This window comes from Mesocricetus auratus, unplaced genomic scaffold (genome assembly GCF_017639785.1).
Source record: "Mesocricetus auratus isolate SY011 unplaced genomic scaffold, BCM_Maur_2.0 Super-Scaffold_15014, whole genome shotgun sequence".
Lineage (NCBI taxonomy): Eukaryota > Metazoa > Chordata > Mammalia > Rodentia > Cricetidae > Mesocricetus > Mesocricetus auratus.
This window is the reverse complement of record NW_024429186.1, coordinates 82,837,520-82,861,887: the sequence shown is the minus strand read 5'-3', so window position 1 is coordinate 82,861,887 and position 24,368 is coordinate 82,837,520. Positions and strand designations below refer to the sequence as shown.

Below are 24,368 nucleotides of genomic sequence, written 5' to 3'. Positions count from 1 at the left end.
AAATTGACACATTACATTGAACACTGGGAGAAAAGAAGGCAAAGAGTCAGTCTTCTGCATGGGGGAATGTATGAAAGCGGCTAACTCCTGTGGCGTTAGGAGCCCAATTGCTGCAGAAAAAAATCCCAAACTCACTTAGAGACTTAGGAACAAAAGAGAGCAGAATCCAGCCAGTGAGGCGGGGCTGCTGGGGGACGTCCTATGCACAGTTCCAGTTTGTGCTGTGGCTGCAAAGCCACAGGCAAGAGGCAAGAGGCTTTTTCTGTGACTTTGTGACCCAAAAGTTGGGTGCCAGATACAGCACAAGTTCTAATTGTCTGAATAATAAAAGCCCAGAGTCCTATATTGGGGGTGAAAGCTGAAGGATCAGAGAAGCAGAGCAGCAGGCCCTACAGTTCTTACCGCTACAAAATCTCCTGCCCGAAAAGAGAGTGAGCTCCTGTCTCCTCCCGACTTATCCTCTCTCCACCAGTCATCTGCACAGACCTCCAGGGTCAGCTAATGGCTAGTGCCCTCTGATCTTCAGGCAGGCTTCATTTGTTAGAGTACAAACAGGATGTCACCGTTAGCACATGTCACTCTGAGAGCTCCTATTCTCCCTACCAACTCTGTACTTCTGAAGTTACTCCAAGTAACCTGTACAGAAGTGTCGTATGAGTATTATCCGAACTAGCACGATAGGAAACTGCCCAGATGTCTCAGGGTGAATATCCTACAGAACATTCACAAGTGGGGTGGCTTAAAAAACTGAAAGTGACTTATAAGCACATGTAACATGGAGACCTAAGAAATACGCTGAGGAAGATGAGCCAAACAGCAAACACAGCCGTACAAAGGCAGCAGTTTTATCTGAATAAAATAAAGTAGTAACATTTTTTAAAAAGACATTACATTAGAAATCAGAAATTGTTACATCGGCCAGGCAGAAGATAAAAAGGAGGGAAGAGGGAGCGCCTAGGACACAAGCAATATTCTTCCTTGATTGAAATTACAAAGAAGCCTTTAGGTTTAAAAAATTCTTCTAGGTATAAAATAACATAAAAATGTACATAAAATTAGAAAGACTTTCTCTGTGTATCCCTGACTGTCCTAGAACCCACTCTGTACGTCAGGTTGGCCTCAAACTCACAGACATCCACCTGCTTCTGCTTCCTGAGTGCAGGGGATTAAAGGTGTACCCCAGTACTGCCTGGCCAAATTGTATATTTTTTAAATATAACATTTTACCTCCAAAATAATACAGAGAAACCCTGTCTCGTAAAAACAAAAAAAAATTTAAAGAGCACAGGAAGTCGGTGAAAGATTGTAATGAAAAAATAACATGATTAAAAGTATCCTATCAAATATATTACTTACCCTACCAAATCTATTAAAGTACACTATCAGACTAAATCTAATCTATTAAAAGTACCCTACGAGAACTATTAAAAGTACCCTACAAAATCTAATTAAAGTTCCCTACAAAATCTATTAGAGGTACCATACCAAATGTATTAAAAGTAACCTACCAGATCTATTAAAAGTATCCTATCAGATCTATTAAAATATCCTCTCAGCAATTTTAGACTCCTCTATTGAGAATTCTCTAATTAGTTCAGTCCCCCACTTTTTAACTGGACCCTTTGGTATTTTAGAGACTTGCTTCTTGAGTTCTTTGCAAATTTTGGAGATCAGCCCTCTGTCAGATGTGGGGTTAGTAAATATCTTTTCCCATTCTGTGGGCTGTCTTTTTGTCTTGTTGACTGCATCCTTTGCCTTACAGAAGCTTCTCAGTTTCAGGAGATCCCATGTATTAATTGTTGACCTCAGTGTCTGTGCTACTGGTGTTATGTTCAGGAACTGGTCTCCTGGACCAATTTGTTCAAGGGTACCACCCACTTTCTCTTCTAAATGTTTCAGTGTGGGCTGGATTTTATGTTGAGGTCTTTGATCCATTTGGACTTAAGTTTTGTGCATGGCAATAACATGGATCTATTTGCAGTCTTCTACATGCCAGCATCCAGTTATGCCAACACCATTTGTTGAAGATGCTTTCTTTTTTCCATTGTATATTTTTAGCTTCTTTGTCAAACATCAGATGTTCATACATGTATGGGGTGTTCAATTCGATTCCATTGGTCTAACTGTCTATTTTTGTGCCAATACCAAGCTATTATCAGGACTACAGCTCTATAATAGAGATTGAAGTCAGGGATTGTAATGCCTCCAGATGTTGCTTTGTTGAATAAAGTTGTTTGGCTATCCTGGGTCTTTTGTTTTTCCATACAAAATAGATTATTGTTCTTTCAAGGTCTGTGAAGAATTGTGCTGGGATTTTAATGGGGATTGCATTGAATCTGGTAGATTGCTTTTGGCAGGATTGCCATTTTTACTACATTGATCCTACCTGTCCAAGAGCATGGGAGATCTTTCCATTTTCTGAGGGCTTCTTTAATTTCTTTCTTCTAAATACTCAAAGTGTTCTTGTTTCGTTATCGTTACCCCAAGGTATTTTATGTTGTTTGTGGCAATTGTAAAGGGTAATGTTTCTCTGATTTCTTTCTCAGCCTGTTATCGCCTGTATATAGTAGGGCTACTGATTTTCTTGAGTTGATCTTGTGTCCTGCCACTTTGCTGAAAGTGTTTATCAGCTGTAGGAGTTCCCTGGTAGACTTTTTTGGATCACTTATGTAAACTATCATATCATCTGCAAATAGTGAAAGTTTGATCTCTTCCTTTCCAATTTGTATGCCTTTGATCTTCTCTTGTTGTCGTATTGCTCTAGAGAAAACTTCAAGTACAATATTGAAGAGATATGGAGAGGATCATGTGATTTTTGATTCTCAGTTTGTTTATATGGTGGATTACATTGATGGATTTTCGTATGTTTAACCATCCCTGCATCACTGGGATGAAACCTACTTGATCGTGGTAAATGATTGTTTTGATGTGTTCTTGGATCCAATTTGCCAGTATTTTATTGAGTATTTTTGCATCAATGTTCATAAAGGAGATTGGTCTAAAGTTCTCTTTCTTAGTTATGTCTTTGTGTGGCTTGGGTATCGAAGGCTAATAGAAAGAATTTAGCAAAGACCCTCCTGCTTCTATTGCATGCAATACTTTGAGAAGAATTGGTATAAGCTGTTCTTTGAATTTCTGGTAGAATTCTGCATTGAGGCCATCTGGACCTGGGCTTTTTGTGGTTGGGAGACTTTTGATGACTGCTTCTATTTCCATAGGGGTTACAGGTCTATTTAAATTGTCTAGCTGTTCTTGATTTAATTTTGACAAGTGATAGCTATCCAGAAAATTGTCAATTTCCTTTAAATTTTCGAGTTTTGTGGAGTACAGGTTTTCAAAGCATGACCTGATGATTCTCTGAATTTCCTCAGAGTCTGTTGTTATGTCCCCCAATTCATTTCTGATTTTGTTAATTTGCATGTTCACACTCTGCAGTTTGGTAAGTTAGGACAAAAGTTTGTCTATCTTGTTGATTTTCTTAATGACCAACTCTTCATTGCATTGATTCTTTTGTATTGTTTTCCTACCTTATTGATTTCAGCCCTCAGTTTGACTATTTCCTAGCATCTACTCCTCCTGGGTGAGTTTGCTTCTTTGTGTTCTAGAGCTTTCAGCTGTGCTGTTAATTCTCTAGTGTAAGTATTCTCCAGTTAATTCATGTGGGCACTTAGTGCTATGAACTTCCCTCGTAGCACTGCTTTCAAAGTGTCCACTGGGTTTGGGTATGTTGTGTCTTCATTCTCAGTGGATTCTAGGAAGTCTTTAATTTCTTTTTTTACTTCTTCTTTGATGCAGGAATGGTGCAATTGTGCATTATTCAATTTCCATGAGTTTATAGGTTTTCTGCATTTTGTGCTGTTGTTGAATTCTAATTTTAATGCACGGTGGTCTGATAAATTGCATGGAGTTATTCCAGTATTTTTGTACCTGTTGAGGTTTGATACATTGCCAAGTATGTGGTCAATTTTTTAGAAGGTTCTATGTGGTGCTGAGAAGAAGGTATATTCTTTTTTATGTGGATGGAATGTTCTATAGATGTCTGCTAATCCCAATTGTGTCATAACTTCTATTAGCCCCTTTGCTTCTTTGTTAAGTTTTAGTCTGGTATTCCTGTCTAGGGGTGAGAGTGAGGTGTTGAAGTATCCCATTATAAGTGAGTGGGGCTTTATATGTGATTTGAGTTTTAGTAATATTTCTTTTACAACGTGAATGCCTTTGTATCTGGCGCATAGATGTTCAGAATGGAAACTTCATCTTGGTGGATTTCTCCTGTGATGAGTATGTAATGAACTCCTTCAACTCTTTTGATTGATTTTATTTTAAAGTCTAATTTGTTAGATATTGGGATTGCTACCCCTGCTTGTTTCTTGGGTCCATTTGGTTGTAAAATCTTTTCCCAACCTTTATAAGGAGGTAATGTCTGTCTTTAAGGCTGAGGTGTGTTTCTTGTGTGCAGCAGAAGGATGGGTTCTGTCTTCGAATCCATTCTGTTAGCCTGTATCTTTTTATGGGTGAATTAAGGCCATTAATATTGAGAGATATTAATGACCATTGATTGCTCATTCTTCTTTGATTTGGAATGATTATTGGTGGTGGAATTATGAATGAATTCCACTCTTTTTTTTTTTCCTTTTGGCTGTTGGTATTGTGAGATTATCTAATATCTATGTTTTTCTGGTTGTAGTTAACTTCCTTGGGTTGGAGTTTTCCTTCCACAACTTTCTGTAGGGCTGGGTCAGTGGATATGTATTGCTTGAATCTCGTTTTGTCATGGAATATCTTGTTTTCTCCATCTATAGTGATTGAAAGCTTTGCTGGGTATAGTAGTCTGGGCTGGCATACGTGGTCTCTTAGTGTTGGTAGAATATCTATCCAGGACCTTCTGGCTTTCAGAGTTTCCATGGAGAAGGCAGGTGTAATTCTGATAGATTTGCCTTTATATGTTACTTGGCCTTTTTCCTTAGCTGCTCTTAATATTCTTTCTTTATTCTGTATATTTGGAGTTTTGATTATTATGTGGCAATGGGACTTTTTTTGTGGTCCACTCTATTTGGTGTTCTGTAAGCTTCTTGTACCTTCATTGGCATGTCTTTCTTTATGTTGGGGAAATTTTCTTCTATGATTTTGTTGAATATGTTTTCTGTCCCTTTGATGTGGTTTTCTTCACCTTCTTGAATATCTATTATTCTTAGCTTTGGTCTTTTCACGGTGTCCCATGTTTCCTGGATGTTTTGTGTTAGGGATTTGTTGGACTTAAGATTTTCTTTGGTTGATGAATCAATTTCTCCTAGTGTATCTTCAACACCTGAGATTCTCTCTTCCATCTCTTGTACTCTGTTGATTATGCTTGCATCTGTAGTACCTGACCATTTGCCCAGCTTTTCTATTTCCAGCCTTCCTTCAGATTGTGTTTTTTTTTATTGTGTCTATTTCAGTTTTCGACCCTTGCACTGTTTGAATTGTTTCTAGCAGTTTTTGCTTTGTCTTTTCGTCCATTCAATGCATTTTTTGAATTTTTTGGTTTGCTTTTTCTTCCATTTCTTGCAGTTTTTGGTTTGCTTTTCCTCTATTTCTTTGAGGGATTTTCCTATATCCTCTTTGAGGGCTTCTATCATTTTCATGAGGTTATTTTTAAGGTCATTCTCTTTTGCTTCATTTGCATTGGAATGTTGGGGTCTTGCTGGTGTGGAGTCTCTAGAAGCTGGCAGTGTCATATTTGTTTTTCTGTTGCTGAGTGTTTTTTGTATTGTCTCTTTCCTATCTCTTCTCCTAGTGGGTGCAGAAAGAGCCCCTTGATGGTCTGGTGGTTAGGGGACCAGACTTCCCTTTCGGTGGGTTCAAGCTCTGGTAGTTCTTCTCTTCCTGGTCCCTAGTCTTGGTCCTGTGGGCGGAGAAGAAGACTGGGAATCTGGGGTGGGTAGGCTCCCACTGGCGGTCTGCAGGCACTGGGCCCCTGGTTCCATTGGTAGAAGAGAAGACCAGGAATCTGGGGTGTGTGGCTCCACCTGGGAGGGGAGGCTCTGTAGCAGTCCCCAGACAGAACCCAGGTACTGGAAGGCAGGCCCGGTTACAGGGTCTGGTCCCATTTGTGGAAGAGGCCAGGTATCTGGGGTGTGTGGCTCTCGCCAGGAGGGGAGGCTCTGTAGCAGTCCCCAGGTACTGCAAGGCAGGCCTGGATACAAGGCCTAGTTTGTCTGGTCCCCTGGTCCTGTTGGAGGAAGAGAAGACCAGGAATCTGGGGTGCATGGCTTCAGTCGAGAGGAGAGGCTCTGTGGCAGTCCCCAGGCACTCGAATTATACTTTCTAGTAGAATATTTTTGTTAAGCATGAACATGCATAATCAGAAAGAACATGTTCCTAACTAGGGAAACTTCCCCTCAGATACATTCTGCCAAAATATTACTTAGACAATCTGTTACATTGTCTGTAACCCTCAACTCTGCAGATGGTTGCATCCCTTACCACTGCCTGCCTGGGATTTGAAGCAGCACTACAACACACTACAGGGCTGTGCAGGCTACAAAATGGACGATGCTTCACAAACAACTCACTTTGGAGTTCTCCCAAAGGAAGTTATTAAAGTAATAATAATATCAGGAGATATGGTATACAAACTATGAACTATTAACAAGAATCTCTGCCTAAAGTAATTATATTTCTCTTAGTACCTTCTTTGACTCACAAACAGATGACCCCAAGAGGTAATTACAAAAAACATACACTGAATCTGACAATTAAGAAGTAGGTCACTGGTTACCTTAATGAGAACAATTTCAATAGAATGGTGGGAAATAGTCAGAACTATTAGTTTCACTTAGTTGAGCAATGAAAGCAGAATGAAAATGAAGACAAAAGACATCACTGTCATGAGAAATACAGGTAAGAGCATCAAAGGAGAACAAACAGTAACTACGGAGCACTGTGACGTTAGTTTTGACTAGACTGGGAAAGAAGCTGACATCCAATGAGGAGACATCAGGAGATTTTCAAGGCAGAAGGGAAAGTAATGATCTGTTGATAAGAGCTTTCTCAAACCCCAACTGAACAAGAGTAAACATGGAGCTGAAGACCAAGGGAGGAACCAGGGATCTACTTTGAAAGAAAGGTGTTCAGAACTGAGTTTCTTAATGAGACTGTCTTGCCTCCAGAGGGCTAGTTACTCAACTCTCTGTCTGTCTCTCTCTCCCTCTTTGTTTATATTGGTGTCTCTCTCACTCTGTCTCTGTGTGTGTGTCTGTCTTGCTTTGTCTCCCATACAGACACCAACAGTGTCATCATCATTATCATCATTGCTTGTGAAACTAGATGAGGCACCTGTGAGGTGGCTCCTCAGGAAAATGAACTTGTTACCAAGCGTGGACATCTATGTTTGGTGCCCAAGACATGTCAGGAGAAAAATAGCTCAAGAAGACATACCTTGACCTTCACATATGTATGTGCTCTCTCTCTCTCTCTCTCTCTCTCTCTCTCTCTCTCTCTCTCTCTCCTCTCTCTCTCCTCTCTCTCTCTCTCTCTCTCTCTCTCTCTCTCTCTCTCTCTCTCTCTCTCTCTCTCTCTCTCTCTCTCTCTCTCTCTCTCTCTCTCTCTCTCTCTCTCTCTCTCTCTCTCTCTCTCTCTCTCTCTCTCTCTCTCTCTCTCTCTCTCTCTCTCTCTCTCTCTCTCTCTCTCTCTCTCTCTCTCTCTCTCTCTCTCTCTCTCTCTCTCTCTCTCTCTCTCTCTCTCTCTCTCTCTCTCTCTCTCTCTCTCTCTCTCTCTCTCTCTCGACAGTGTTTCTCTGTGGCTTTGAATTCTGTCCTGGAACTCAATCTGTAGACCAGGCTGGGCTTGAACTCACAAAGATCTACCTGCCTCTGCCTCCCGAGTGCTGGGACTGAAGGTGTGCGCCACCATTGCCCAGCTATCTCTCTCCTTTTTAGTTAATTACATCTCAGCTACAGTTTCCTCTCCTCACAGCCCCTGCCCCAGATTCTATTCCCATCCCCCCCCAATCTACTCTCCTTCTATTTCTATCCAGGAAAGGGCAGCTCTCCCATGAGTATCAACAAAACATGACGTATCAAGATGAAGTAAGACTAATCATCTCTGCGTATATTAAGCCTGGGCAAGGTGACCCAGTATGAGAAGCAGGATTCCAAAAGCCAGTAAAAGAGTCAGAGACAGCCCCTGCTCCCACTGTTAGGAGTTTCACAAGAGGACCAAGCCACACAACTGTAACACATATGCAGAGGGCCTGGGTCAGTCCCATGTGGGCTCCCTGGTTCAGTCACCATGAGCCCCTGTGAGCCCGGGTCAGGTTCAGTCACCATGAGCCCCTGTGAGCCCGGGTCAGGTTCAGTCTCCTTGAGCCCCTGTGAGCCCGGGTCAGTTGATTCTGGGAGTTTTCTTGTGCTGCTCTTGACCCCTCTGACTCATACACTCCTTTCTCCCCCTCTTCTGCAGGATCCCCCAAACTCCACCTGTTTGGGTGGGTCTGCATCTGTTTCCATCAGTTGCTGGAAGAAGCCTCTCTGATGAAAATTGGGCTAGGCACCAATCCCAGCACATCCCATAGGCAGGGCAGACTGTAGGTTGAAGCTTACGGGTGGCTGGGTTGGTTTCTCACTCCCTCCTTCGTGTCTCTTGTTATGAGGATATAAATCCCATGAGATCAGAGCCCCACACTATGACATCATTTAATTTTGTTTCTTCTATAACACCTCTGTTGTATAACTTCCCTCCACATGTGGGGGACAGGAGAAAAGGAATGAAGACCAGAAAGTTCTGAGCCCCCTTTCCTCATGCAGATTCCAGTCACCTCTACAACAGTAAAAGTAACTGGCACAAGATTTTTTGATGGTGCAGCTGCCAAGCATTCTCAGGGAGACTGCTGGGAGTCGTTCAGGCTTGCATAAGTAGCCTTAATCATCTATAGTGAAAAGCCATTTTTTCACAGTCCCTAGAAAGAGTCACATAATAAGCTCTTGCCCCAAGAGTCATACTGGGGACCTGGGTTTCAGTGTAGTAACTGTGGGCGGGTGGACATGGACACACGCATGCACACACACAAACATTTTAGAACAGAACACACATAGTTTCAACAATTCTTTGTTTCTTCATCTCTCAGCTTTAAGACTTCAACTGCACGTTAGACTTGTAAGTCCTATGAGGGCCAAGAACCAAAGCATTCTTTGTTTTACTTCCTTGCATCTCTATTTGGCCCTTTAGGAGTAGGTGTGGTCTTATGTGAGGAAGTGTATCACTGTGGGCTTTGAGGTACTTTCTCAAGTCACTCGGTGTGACAGCCAATGGCCTTTGCGCTGCCTTCTGGTCCAGATGTAGCAGCACCACATCTGCTGTCCATTGCCATGCTCACCATCATGATGATAATGGACTGAACTTCCAGCACAGTAAGCTACCAACTCAATTAAACATTTTCTTTGTAAGAGTTGCCATGGTCATGGTGTCTCTTCACAGCAAAACCAACAACCAACCAAACAAAAAACACTAAGAGAAAACCTAATGAAGACACAGATGAATATCAACAACAGAGTTTTTTTGGTGTGTGATGGGGGCTGTTGAGACAGGATTTCTCTGTAGCTTTGTAGCAACAAAGAACTCAAACTCCAACTCTGTAGACCAGGCTGGCTTTGAACTCACAGAAATTTGCCTGTCTCTACCCCCCAAGTACTGGGATTAAAGGCGTGCGCCACTGTCACTCGGCAGCAATAGAACTTTTTAACCTGTGTTTCACAGTGCTTTCCAAAATACAATCTCATTTTTGATGTCTTTGCTGTTTAAAATACCAAGGCCATCAAAACCAGCAGTAAGAACTGTGACAACTGTCATTTCCCTGTCCCTGTGGTTGGTGGGAAAGAGAATCCTGTAATGATGAAAACATGAATGAAGGTAAGCATTCCCTAGCAGTCACAGACTTTTATGTTAAAATTGGAAACTTCTACTCTATCCAAATTGTAGTGCAACAAAGCTCACTAAAATGAGAAACCAAACGTAGAGAGATGAACAGGACTCTCACAACATGACTGGGGTGATTTACAGCAGCCACACGGTCCTCAATGAAGTGGCTGTTTAACTAAGTCTAGCATAATTCACCAGAGACTGAAGAGGAGGCAGGGAGCAGCTCAGTGGACTGCAGGTTCTCCATGACTGAAATGTTCATTATATAGTGGGCCATTTTAGTAAAAGCCATGAATAAAAATTTAGTTACACACAAACTGTCCTGGCTGTCTTGGAACTCACTGTAGACCAAGCTGGTTTTGAACTCAGAGATCTGCTTCTGCCTTTCAGGTGTTGGATTACACCTCCTGGTTATATACAAACTCTTAAAGCCCTTTCAAAAACTTACATTTATTTCTGGAATTGGGTAATTAGACACATACTCAGCTGATTCAGATATTTCATTCTTTCTAGCTACTCTACCATAGTTCAAAGCCATCCTGAGTGCTATACTGAGGTCTTGTCTCAAAGAAATAAAAACAAGAAAACTTGTGAATACTACTTTTTCTTTAATTTAATTTGTTATTATTGAATGTATATACAGTGGGGGAGGGGACAACTCTGGAGTCGGTTCCTGCTACCATTTTTTTTTAAGAAACACTCTTTATCTAGATTAGCATATCAAAAACAGCACTTCATACAAATCATGTAAGATTGCTCTGCCTTTATATGGAGCCTGTAATAAAACTTGAATGGCGGGTGCCTTTACTGCTCAGCCATCTGATAGCCTGAGTGAAATCAGATTCTAATGATCAACTTGTGATTTACAATGTGATCTCTTTATTTATATCAAATCTTCATTTTTATAGCTTCATTAAAAGACAATTCTAATAAAGAATTAAACCTTTAACATCATTTGCTTCATGATATCTACACAGGAAATACTCAGCTAAATTAAGAATGTTATTCTAAGCTAGGTGGTGGTTCACACTTACAATCCCAGTACTCAGAGAGGCAGGGACAGAAGGATCTCTGAGTTTGAGGTCAGGCTAGTCTACAGAGTGAGCTCCATCCAGGACAGCCAGGGATACACAACACAGTGAAACCCATCTCAAAAAATCAAAAGTCTAAGAGAAACAACAGGGTTTTTTATTTGTTTGTTTGTTTGTTTGGCTTTATGAAACAGTTTCTCTAATAGTCCTGGCTGTCCTAGAACTTCCTCTGTAAACCAGGCCAACCTTGAACTCACAGAGATCTGACTGTCTGCCTCCTGAGTGCTGGAATTAAAGGCATGCACCATTGCTGACCAGCCAAGGGTTTCAGAATAATAACAAAATTGTTTTATAGAGCAATACAGCAAATCTTTGGTATGAAGTTTTAAAGGAAGTAAACATTTGAAATGAATCTGAATGGAGGTGACTTACAGTTTGTTGCTGTTTGAAAGCGAGAAGACAGTGCCTGGGTAACTGCACTCCAAAACATGTACAGAATTTCTGGCTGTCCATCCTGTGAGCCAAACATACACAACAAGAGTGCATTGTTTACTTGAAGACGTGTGGCAGAGGCTGCAGAGCTACTTACAGTTAAGAGCACTGGCTGCTCTTCCAGAGGAGCCATGAGGTTCCCAGCACCCGGGGCAGGTGGTTCACAACTACAGGTAACTCCTGCTCTAGGGTAACAGACACATACCATTCACTCACACACACTCAGTCACACACATAGAAGGAGAGAGAAGATTCAAATCTGTCTTACATTCAAGTAATTAGTTGCTATCCTATCCTGCTCTGCTACTCCTTAGCCCCATGACCTTGGGTGAGGAGTGTGGACATTCTCAGTCCTCAAATCCTCATGTATGAGATAGGCTGGCAGCAGAACCATCGAGCATTAATACTACAAGTATTGCAGAAGCTAATAAAGTTTTGGGCCAGTACAACACACCATAAACCCTCAATGAGTACTCGCTGCTAGTGGTTTCATCCTCTGATATGCACAAGCATTGGCGGGGTAACAGGACAAAGCGCACACACTCAGGTCAAGGATGGCTGCATTGCAATTGAGAATATTCAAAGTCTTGATATAATTTTTAAAAGAAAAACAAAAATGCAGAATCACTACTAATTAAAAGCATTAGGGTACCTGTACTCAGTTTTGAGGATGTTTTATGAATAGACTCTGGAAAGGCAGGGCAAGTATTGATACACAGAATTTTTAGGAAAGAAAAAGGAGGCTGGAGAGACGGTGCAGCACTGAGGAGTGCTGGCTGCTCCCGGGGCTGCACTCACGGCTGGGATTCACTGCTTGTGTCATCTACAGACACGGCGCACAGCACACATTGTACATGCAGGCCAACTATCCACTCACACAAATAAAAATGTCAAAATAGCTTCAATTAGGAAAAGAAAACTATTTTAATTTTAGAAAAAAGGTACATTTGATAAAAATTTAACAACTATATTAAGGTACTTCTACATGTCTGTCATATATCAAATTACTAGTATTTGACTAGTTTTGAAGTCCCAAAATACCAATTTCATACGGTTCAAAGTAACCATAGAAAATATGTTCTAACAATGAAATACTATCAGTGTGATAAAAATTAAATCCTAATTTGAAAAAATTTTCAGTGAAAAAATACTCATCTGTAATTTCATACTTATGCACACTTGCATTTTTGTTATTTGCTTCTTCTTGAATACTAATGGTTTTGAACTTATGCAGATGAAAAATTATACATATATGAAAAAGGAATTGATTTCTTATATAAAATGACAGAAATCTGTAGGGTACATGAGCTAAAGATGGGGCTGAGAGGAAATCAGACGGGCAAGTTCTGAGTTGTTTACAAAACAAGATGATTGGTTGCCTAGATCAAACCAGATGAGGTCACTGCATGAACAGCTCGATTTAACTAGGTAAAGCATCGGGCACCTAGGTGCATGACAGGCTGACCTTTAAAACCACTGGCTGGCTGCCTCCCCCTTGCAGGTTTTTTGTTTTAAAAGATGCTTGCTGTGGGACAAGTTCCTGCTTGACTAGACTCCCCGCTGCATCTGACTGTCTCTGGGATCCTGTGAGGCTAGGGAAAGGGTTTACCCTTCCTGGGACTCAGCTCAGCCTTCAATGGTTGGGCTAAGACCCTGCAAAATCTATTCAAATTCCTAACAGTCATATATTTACATATTCTGTTCATCTCTCATATATCATATATTTTCTTTTGTTGAAGTAGGGTCTCTCTTCATAGCTAAAGCTAATTTGGAACTCACTGTTTAGGTCAGGGTGGCATAAAATTGGAGATTCCCTGCCTCCACCTTCCTAGCTGGGATTACTATGCTAGCTCTCATGTATCTTAAACATGTTTTTCTATACTAAAGAAGTATGACTTATTAATTAGAAAAAATAAAAAAAAAATTCCAGGATCCTTACCCTTGGTGTACAGAAAGCATTCAACAAAATTCAACATGTTTTCATAATTAAAAAATTCAAAACACTAGGAATCAGAGGAACTTACATCAACATAACATAGCCACATATGAACTATACACCCACCTTGATCACAGAAATACCACAAGTCCTAATGGAACAGTCAGCAGAAAAAGAAACAGAAGACCTCCATTTGTATAAGTCTTCTACTTATCTAGTATGTAGAAACTCTAAACAGTTCATAATAAATCTCATTAGAATAAATGAATTTATATAATTCTGTAAATTATAAAATTATATAATCTGTAAAATGTCAACACATATCAGCTGTATTTAGACACATACAGTAAACAACCTGAAAGGAAAATGAACAAAACAATATCAAGCATAAAATACTTAAAGAATAAATGGAAAGACATCCTCTGAGGTGGACTGGAAGCCTTTATTACTTAAATGCTCAAAGTACTGACAGTGATTTACAGATTTAAGATAATCCCAATGCCTTTTTCTTTTCCCAGAAACAGGGAAAAAAAACTTTAAAATAACATGGAATCTTACAGGTGTCAAATATCCAAGTATCTTTCTTGAAGCCTTAACACTTTCTGACTTCACTGCAGTCATCAAAACTACTAGTGTAGAGACAGATACAAGACCAGTATCACAAAATCAGTAGCCCAAAGCGTTAGAGAATATGGTGAATAAGAAAAATATAGGCTTACCAACAAATGTGTTGAGAAATTGGACATACAGGTGTTAAATAATGAAACAGAATTTATACCTTACCCATAATAAATATTAACTAAAATGAAGACTTTAACAAGACTTAAAAGAGCAGAATCCCTAAAAGAAAGTGTGAAGCAGTTCCAAGACAACATATATCACAATAATTACTGGGAATGGTTCTGGCATCAAACTGAAATTAAATCAACTGGATGGGAAAAATATTTGCCAACCACAGACATTATGAGGGATTACTCCCTAAAACACACTACTCTATAATACAACAGCAGCAACAGAAGACGAAGTTGAAGAAGCAGCAGCAGCAGCAGCCTCCACTGTCAATTAAAAATACAGAAAAGAACTAAAGAAAACATCAGGAACTGGCAGGAAGTACAAATCAAAGACACCCACTTTGCATGCATTAGTATGGCCACTATCCAAACAGGTAGGACACAAGAAGTCTGTAATTTCAACAGCTTTGTGGAGCCAGGATGATCAGGGGTTAAGAGTCTGCCTCACATAACTTGGGTGTTCCAGGCCCACATAGGCTACAAGTGACAACAAACAGAAAGCCAAAGCAAAACAGCAAAGCCAAACATAGTGAGTTTTAGCAAGGATGCTGAGAAAACCCAGCTCATGTGCACTACTGACCGGAAGGAAGTAAAATACTATGGACATTACACATGACATTGGCTCCTACTACCTATTTTAGAATAAAATATTCATTATTATTTTAGTATGTTATTGAGCCTCAGAAGACAGTATGTATATACCATGACTACAGTCCAAAGACAGTGATATCAAATTTCTGACCACCTCAAGAAGGCAAGAATGATTTTTCTTTTTTTGGTTCTTTGAGACAGGGATTCATGATGTAGTTTATGCTGGCCTTGAGCTCACCACAATTCAGCTACCTCAGACTTCAGAGCGCTGTCATTATGGGCATGTTTCACCAAGTCTGCTCTAAATATACTATTAAAATCAATTTGGCCCGGGCGGTGGCAGCACACGCCTTTAATCCCAGCACTCGGGAGGCAGAGGCAGGCAGATCTCTGTGAGTTCGAGGCCGGGCTGGACCAACAGGCTCCAAAACAATACAGAGAAACCCTGTCTCATAAATACAAAAAAAAAAAAAAAAGAAAGAAAGAAAAGAAAAAGAAAGAAAGAAAGAAAGAAAGAAAGAAAGAAAGAAAGAAATCAACTTGTTTTGACAGCTGAAATTTTTAAGAGAGCTCCAACTTTGGCTTTTTGAGGTATATCATACATGTGAAAAGAAAGTGTGAGCTACTCTTCCTGTTGGGTGAAAAAAGAAATGGTTCAAAACATATTTTAGGATGAAACTTTCCACAGACTAAGAAATTTTCTCTCTACAGATAATCTGAAGAAATTTTACATGTTGAAATGAGTAAATATTTTCAACATTTAGTAACTGAAAAATATAAGTAAAATTAGTATTTTAGCTAATAAGTTAATTATATTTTCTGTGGAAAGTCTATTTCATTTCACATCTCAGATTTTTGAAATGGTCTCTAATTTCATTTCACTCCTTCTACACTGTTTGCTACTGGAGGTGATCGTGAAATACAATGTTGACATTGCATTTTTACAGCGTTGCCTTTTGCTGAGAAGCCAATACAGAGGATGCGGGTGCCACAGGCTGCTTCGCTTCATCCCGGCCTTCTATGCTTTCCTTCTGTGTCCTTGCACATCTGCCCCGTGTGATCATTGGTCTGCTTTCATCTCCTTGGTGGGTTGAGCACTACAGGTCTCAAGTCCATCAAAGACTCCATTTGGGCTTTTATTTCCCACAAAAAAGAGTTTTAATCTTAGATGATGTCATTTCTCACTTTTCTGAAGCAAAAATGAAGATATATCTTCTGAGGCTAGTGTTTAAAAAATCAATTTAGAATTCTAAACTTCAGGAATTGATTAAACAAAAATCAACATAAAGATTTTAAGAAACTGTAGTTATTTACTCAATAAGTACTAATGTAGGGAAAGTTTTTAGGTTATCTGAAGCGACCATCACCTGTTTGTGTATTAATATAAGGAATAAGTCCCCCATCTAGTATAGTGAATTATAGACTTTGAAGTGAGAAAAATTTGACTGCAGAATGAAGAAAATTTGCTCTACTTTGAGTGGATGGGTGCATCACTGTGCCTTTTGTGTTCCACATGTGAGCTGGAGGGATAGCCATGGAATTCTTCATGTGTGTGTGTGTGTGTGTGTGTGTGTGTGTGTGTGTGTGTGTGTGTATTCCATATATATTCATATGGAAAAGAAGAGTATGTAACCTTGGAGAGAGACAGATGAAAACCACATGTGAATATATTTGGAAAAGAGGGGGTAAGGATGTCAGGAAAGGCAAGGGCAAGATCCAGGGGTACCTTTCATCACAAGAGACCCTGCTAAGTCACTTGAGGGGGATCACAAAGAAATATCGTCACGATCCAGACTTTAGGGAAAACACTCTGATCCTAATATGGAAGTTTGATTGATAATATGAGTGGTTGAACTTATAGACAAGGATATAATTTAGGATTTTAATAAAGAACAACTCTAGGTACAAGAGGGTTTTTCTAAGGCCATATTATTAGAGCAGCAAGAGCAGTATGTAAGGCGTTGATATGACTGGGTTAAAAGGCAATGAAGCATTGAGACAAGATATATTTTAGAAGGGCCAGAAAGATGTCTGCAAACAAAACGGAACTCCAGAAGGAACCACCTGTGGGCAGAGACAGATGAGCTAAGGGAAATGATGTTTCTAGAACCTGCAGGGCACTCAAGTGAAGATCATCTACACCAACAGATATACTTTTATAAAATATTGCTTTATATAAATAAATGAAAGCCTCTGGCTTAAGAGTAAGATCAAATTAAGCTCATTTGTGTTACATGGAAATGGCAGAACCACATGTGGCATGAGAAAAGAGATACTTAGGGGTCATTTCATAGGAACTACAGGTTCAGAAGAATAATTAAGATAGAAGTAGATTTGCAGTCCTGCATGAAATGTTTCAGCACCAACTGTCACCGGTGGACTTGAAGAATGTCTTATCCACTGTCACTGTATGCCACACAGCATTGATTCTGACCAAGGAACTCACTTCACAGCCAGAGAAGTATGGCCGTGGTCCTATGCTCATTGATTCTACTGATATTACCATGTTCCCCTCCATCCTGAAGCAGCTGGCCTGAGAGAATGGCAGAATGAATTCTTCAAGACACAGTAATAGATGAATTACATGAGCCTGAAGGGCTGTGGCAGGGTATTCCGGAAGATGCTTTGAATCAGCATCCAAGATAATACACAGTGTCTCTCATAGCTGCAATTCACCTGTTCATGAATCAAGCAGGTGAGAAAATGGTTTCTTTCATTCACTATCACCCCTAATGACAAACTAGGACAATTTTTGCTTCCTGTCCCAAAAGCCTTAAGTTCTACTGGCCTAAAGTCTGAGTTCCAGACAGGGGATTACTCCTGCCAGAGCACTTCCATTGAACTGGAAGCTTGAGTCTTGGTAGTTTGGTACTCGGATGCCTTAAACCAACAGACAAAGAAAGGGTTAACACTGTTAGAGGAGTGATTGATTCAGACTGCCAGGGGGAATTTGGATTGCTTCTGCATAGTGGAGGTAGGGAATATTATGTCTGGAGTGCAGGACCACCTTTAGGGTGTCTCTTGATGTTACCATGTCTTGCAATTAAAGTCTATTTGAAACTACTAGGAACCAATCCAAACAGAATTTGGTATTCAGGCACTATGCTGGCCTGGCCCTGTCACGTGGCAGAATGCACGCAGGCAGTACTCTGGTCAGCCCAGGGTTCCCTGAGTACTAGTCTGTAGGGAGTGTAACAGACCCCATTAAAGCACAGACCCCTCTCACTTACGCTTTTTCCAGCTCTGCTCTCTTTCTGGCTCTTTTCTCTTCCTGCTCTCCTCGTTCTGCTCTTTCCTGCTGTTCCTCTGGAGCAGACAGGACTTTTCCTGTCTCCCTCTTCTCCTCTGTCCTCTCTCTGTGTCTCTTTACCGCTTTTCTCTTTCCTTCCCCCTCCCTCCCCTTTCTAGTAAAACTTCTCACTCAGTTCTGTCTGACTGGCGTGTTTGTTCCCTGCCTCAGTCACCCTTGCCTGCCAAGGTCCCCAACCCAAGGTCCCCCTTCAAACTTTATGCTAACAACAGACCCTTCAGAAATAAAAGTATAGGTCACTTCTCCAGGAAAAGCACCAAGGTCTGCTAAGGTGCTAGCTGAAGGTAAATGAAATATAGAATAGGTAGCAGAGGAAGGTAGTTAAAAATACCAGTTAAGCACGGTTGTAAGTGGCATGAGTACTTTTGCCCTATCACCAAAAGAATGTGCTTTTGTATACATAAACACATATTAAGCAGGCATTATTTGTTTTCTTTATTTATCATACATCATTGATTGAGAAGCATTTCTCGAGGTACATTTATGTGTATTCTAAAATAAATAATGCATTTGTGGCTACACATAAGATAGTTATATCATGCTAGAATAATGGTAGCCTGGTTCTTGTTTCCTTTAGAAATTCAGTAGGGCATAAGGATGTGATTACGTTGACAAAGGGTGGACCTGTGAGAGCTAATGCTGGCTGTCAACATTGATAATCAAGCAAAGCCTCAGCAGCAGAGCACACCTATGAGAGACTTCTTGACTAGATCGTCTGAGGTGTCAAGATTCATCCTACATCCGGGTCAAACCTGCTGGTGGAACTCACATACAAAGACTACAGGAGAAGGAAGCTTTGGCTTTTTGCATGTTTGCCCATGCTCTTGCTGGTAAGCTCATCTGCCCTGTTGCTGAGGCATTCCTTTGCTGGTATTAGAACCTACTTCTTCTGATTCTAATGTAGACTGGAGGGCAGCAGCTCTTGGGGATTTCTCCACAACTCCAGCAACAGATTGGAACAGCTGGCACATCCAGTCCTATGCCCTGAACAACTACTGGCTTCCTTGCCTTTCCGGCAGGAGACCACAGCCTATAGGCCATGCTAATACATCTCTTTTTAATATATGTGCATTCACTTAATCAGTTTGGTTCCTTTGCAGAACCCTGACTAATACAGCAGGTTTGGGCGTTGTTCTCAGATGTAAACATGGGGGAGGGGTTCTATTAGAGGAGACTGAAGAAAAGTAAGTACCTATCAGAACCATGGATGCTCCCTTACACTGTGTGAGTATGTGTCACTGCGATTGGGCTAGTAAAGAAAGTGACTGACCAATACCTGAACAGGATAAAGTTAGGCAGGAGAGCCAAACTGAGAATGCTGGGAGGAAGAGAGGAGCTGGGGACTAGCAAGCAGATGCAGAGAGAAGCCAGACGGGCATGCCGTATGAGAAAAGGTGCCAAGTAATATGGGTTAATTTTTACAATAGAAGAGTTAGCTAGTGACAAGCCTGAGCCATTAGCCGATCATTTGTAATCAACACAAGCTTTGGTGTGTTTATTTGAGAGCGGCTTGTGAAACAGAAACGTCTGTCAATAAGAACAAACAGAGGAGGACCCTGGGAGAAAGGGTACAACTTCCTTGTACTTCTAGACAAAGGTATTAAGTGAGGGTGATAAGGGACACCCTTTCTCCAACCTTGACAAAGTGTTCCTAAGTCAAGTAAGCTGACTGAGAAAAGGCCAGAGAGATGCATAGAGCCAGGCTAAGATCAAAAGTGATGAGGACGCAAATGACTCAGGGAAAAGTCTGTGCCAGAGACCTCTGTGGAGAGAGTGTCAGCAATGAGGAAGCCGGCAGACTCGATCAAAGACACCAAATGGATATGAATTTTAAATTAGTTCTTAATCACCCTCTGAACTCAAAGCAGAGAAATCCTGGATTTGCAAACATAAGACAAAGAAAAAAGTTCACTTTGCTAAAAAATAACCCTGAGGGGTTAAGTCTCATCTTGCCTGACCACCCTCCCCAAAAAAAACGAGCTAAAAAAATAGATGGACGGATGGAGGGACAGACAAACGACAGATGAGGTGTTGCCATGTGGAGGTGCCGCGACTCTGACGCAGGAGGCTGTGGACACTGTGGTAAGAGGTGGAGACCTCGTGTCTGGGTGCAGTGCCAGCTTCTGTGGGACAGCCAGGCACCTGTGCAGCAGGTGCACCAGTGCAATGCGATGCCAGGCTCTGGTTCAAGCCCAGGCCTTGGTGACCAGTGAGCTGGAAAGGCTCCAGGACCGGCTGGCCTGGTGCAGCAGTGACAAAGTCAGACACCGTGGATTCAGGGCGTAGAGAGCTGCAGGTGAAGTGACGGCTGGCAGCTGTGCCCAGTGTGTGGATGACCACACGCACCTCATCCCAGCAATGACCAAGGAGATGAAGGCGTCCGACTCTGTTCTCCACGGGAAGTAGAGCTGATTGCCAGTGGCCATGGGGCTACTGGAGGCCATTTAAAAGGAAGAATGAACATTTAGTCTGTTAAACAGAGTTTATCAATGTGGAAAACGGGACACACAAGTTCCAGGCAAATGGCGCTAACCTCTGACACAGTTGCTTTGCATCTGGATCTTGGAAGGTGAGGTGGAAAGAAGGGGATGCTAAAATGTGGGTCACAGATATAAGCACAGGGGAGAAGTCTAGATCCTAGAATCCCTCCTGCTTGCTCTGGCACTAGAGACTGCCTTTGTCCCAAGGGCTCAAGTTCCCACTGCACAGACATCCAAGTCAGCAGGTCTCCTCAGCCTGCTGGTTATTTTGAGGAGAGATGTATCTGCTGCCAAGCTTCCGTTTACCACTAACCTGAACGTGCTCTGTAACAAAACCCAGGTAGGAAAAGGTTCCGTTCCAGATCTTTTCTGTTTGGTTTTGTCTTATATGCAGTGGCACAAAGTGGATTTAAGACACAGAGCAATTTGAAAAACTTCTCAAGGTTGTATTTTCTGGCCATAAAGATGGGAAAGTTCATTTCTTCAAATTTTGTTATTCTGGAAGCCCCTGAAGAAACAGGGCAGTGTTGTTCTGCGTGGAGAAGTTTCCTTCACTGATTTCTGCAGCAAGGTAACATATGCCCATAAGCAGCAATGGGATCTGACTGTCACTCACACACTAGTAGCTGAGAGTAACCAGTCTAATAGGAACTGCTGAGAAGTTCTAGGCTTGGGAAAAACCTAGAGTTCACAGATAAAAGTTCAAACCCATTATTATTCACACAGGCCCCTGAATTAACAGAGCCTTATAGAGGTAATCCACTAGCAACAAGGAGGCTTAAAAGTAAGCAACTTGAGCCAAGGAAAACTAGGATCAACACAGAGCAAGACAGGCACACACCTTACCAAAGGCCGTTTTTACCTGCGCTCTGCAGAGCACTGCTGCTGCCCCAACATGGCAGCTTAGCTTTGGGATAGGTACTTTGTTGTATTTATACCAGTTAATTACTTGAAACAGTGATATACTATCTGTTTCCTGTCAAGCCGGCAATATATTTTCCAAGTGGCTTGGCTTTTAAATAAAGTTTCATTGTCTACACAGACAGACAGACAGACAGACAGACAGACAGCCAAGTCTCTCCAAACTCAAATCCTGTCCTTTGTGATCCAGTTACTCAGGCTGCGAAAGCACTGCTGGTCCTAGACAGCACTCTATGTGAGATGAAATAGGCTTTAAGCTAGTAATTTGAGTAGCCTCATTTACATGCATATGTCAACACATGTGCAAACACAAATATGCACACATGAGTGGAATACACGTATACACACATACAGACAATAGTCAATAAAGTAAAAAGACAGGCACGGGGGAAGAAAATATTTGCTAACCAAGAATCAAATGAGGATCCAGGCGTGGTGGCACATGCCCTCATCCTAGTACTAGGGAGGCAGAAGCAGGCAGAACTCTTGAGTTCGAGGCCAGCCTGTTCTACAGAGTGAGTTCCAGGACAGTCAGGGCTACACAGAGAAACTCTGTCTTGAAACCCTGCTTTTAGAAAAACACAAAACAAACACACAAAAAAGGAACCAAATGAGGAACTGGAATTCCAAATGTCTAACTGAAAGGTTCTAGTGTCTCTTTAATGCTTTTTTTTTGTTGTTGTTGTTGTTGTTAGACATTCATACATTAACTGTCAAATACGTCCTCTATATCAAGACAGTAATACTGCTGAGCTCTGTTGCAGTAATTAATATTGTAGCTTTTTTTTCAATGTATACTTCTGAGTAGGACTGGATTATAACTTTCCTTCTCGTCTTTGTGATTAGTATTAAGGTGTAACAGAGTGACTAAATGGGTTGGGTAAATGGGGAGTACTCCTCTTCTTGAGGATAACAAAATAATCTCTTCCTTGAATTCTTTGTAAAATACACTTAAAGAAGTATCTGGGCTGACGGTTTTCTTGATGGTAAGAGTGTAAACAGCAGGCACAATTTCTTTAAAAGCTACAGGAAAATAGATTGTGCTTTCCAATTCTAAGTTGACACTTGCAAGGTTGTTATTTATCTAGAAATGTGTTCATTTCTACGTACATCTTAAAATTAGTTCTTCATAGTATCCTCATGTTTTTATATAAACTTTAATTTTTATGGAAATTTAAATTTAGAGATATTATACTAAAATAAGAAAAAACCCATTCACTGTTTGTTTGCTCCAATCAGCCACGCTGACCTTATCATCTTCATTCTTTTTCTCTGTGAACTATTAGAGAGTAAGTAAAAGAACAATGGCTTTGAAGAAATAAACTGATCTCTGAGAAATAAAGGTATCCTTACATAAAAACAGTATAATTGTTAAAATTAATATGGTTCAATTCCCTGTAAATGACAGTAGAAATAGAGAAAGTGGAGCTAGGTTCTTTATTGTTATGTGTCAACCTGAATAAGAACGGTCCCATAAGCTCGTGCATTTGAAGGTTCGGCCACCAGGGAGTGGCACTATTTGAAAGGATTAGGAGGTGTGGCCTTGTTAGAAGAAATGTGTCACTGGAGGTGGACTCTGAGGTTTTCAAAATCCAAACCAGGCACAGTGTCTCTCTCTTCCTGTGTCTGCAGATCCAGATGCATAACTGTCAGCTGCTTCTCCAGCACTGTGTCTCCTGTGTCTCCCCATGATCCCTGTCAGGATAAAGACGGCCCAAACCCTTGAAACTGTAAGCAGATCCCAACTGAATATTTCCTTCTATGAGTTGCTGTGGTCATGGTGCCCTTTCATAGCAACAGAACACTGACAAAGACATCATAGGGGTTGTGTATTTTGTATTCTGTAGCAATGCAAAAGTAACTTAATAGCTCTATTATCGTCTTTGACATTGGATTTTGTGAGTTTGCATCTGGGTAAGACACCATGTATGTGTACATCTGTACATGTTTGAAGGTAATCATGTCACCTATGACATACTTTAATTTTTTTGTTCCCAAAAGGAAGTCTTTTGTTTCTTTTTCTTACCGACTGCAACAGACAGAACAATGTGAAACACGCGTAAACAGAAAGGAAACCCTTGTCTTCTACACTATCTGAGGGAAAAAGTATCTGGTTCTACCATTATATTGAAAATGTTACCCATTTGTGTTTTTCATCGGAACTTTTTACCAGCTTGAGAAATGATAGTTCTAGTCTTACTTTATAAAGAACTTCCATCAGGAATGAATTTTGGATTCTGTCCAGCGTTTTCTTGAATGAGTTAGATGATAGCAGAGGTTGTCTTTTATACTCCCTGGCTTCCTTTTTTCCAATGAGGTCTACATTAAAATCATACTCGACTATCCGGTTTTACATTGGCGTTAACTCTGTGCCTGGCCTCTAGCTTCTGTCGGTTTGCACACACCGCTGCTTAAACAACCTGCTGACCTTTATCTCGCCTGTTTACTCACTCGCTTTAGTACTGTGTGTTCATGTGGGTACATGTGTCCTGCTGCATGTGGAGAGGTCGAAGGACAACTAGAGGAGGACTTCTCTGCTTTTACCTTCATATGGGCTCTAGGGTTCAAACTCAGGCTGACATGGCTGTCACCTGTATCTGCTGAGTCATCTTGCCAGCTCCCAATGATTTTTATTTTCAAATGTTCTATTTGGCTACTTTTAAAAATAATATTTGATAATTTTGTTTTTCAATTTTCCTATTATTTTCAACTATTTACTTAGTTTATCAAATAATTCTAATATACCAAATCTGTAGTGTGCTAGAGACATTTTCAAAGTCTAAGAGTTTCTTTGCTTTTTTTTTTTCCTGTTAGATATCAATAACAGCATTCAATTTAGAGGACTGGGCATTTTTCACTGTGAACTGATACTGCCTGGGACTGTAGTACATGCAGTAGTCTGATGACTAAAGCTACAGATGC

General features: G+C 40.8%; 1 protein-coding gene and 1 long non-coding RNA gene across 2 annotated transcripts in view; one reads left to right on the top strand and one right to left on the bottom strand.

The window, feature by feature from the left end:
• Positions 1-24,368, bottom strand: part of Cog5 (component of oligomeric golgi complex 5) — a 277,239-nt gene that overhangs the window by 83,280 nt on the left and 169,591 nt on the right. The window contains exon 11 of the mRNA XM_005076235.4: positions 11,358-11,439. Coding sequence (XP_005076292.1) covers positions 11,358-11,439 — 82 coding nt within the window. The remainder of the gene's footprint in view (positions 1-11,357; positions 11,440-24,368) is intronic.
• Positions 20,185-23,712, top strand: LOC121139407. The gene is made up of 3 exons (XR_005876371.1): positions 20,185-20,614; positions 20,920-21,096; positions 23,079-23,712. It is a non-coding gene; the product is annotated as an uncharacterized LOC121139407 (long non-coding RNA).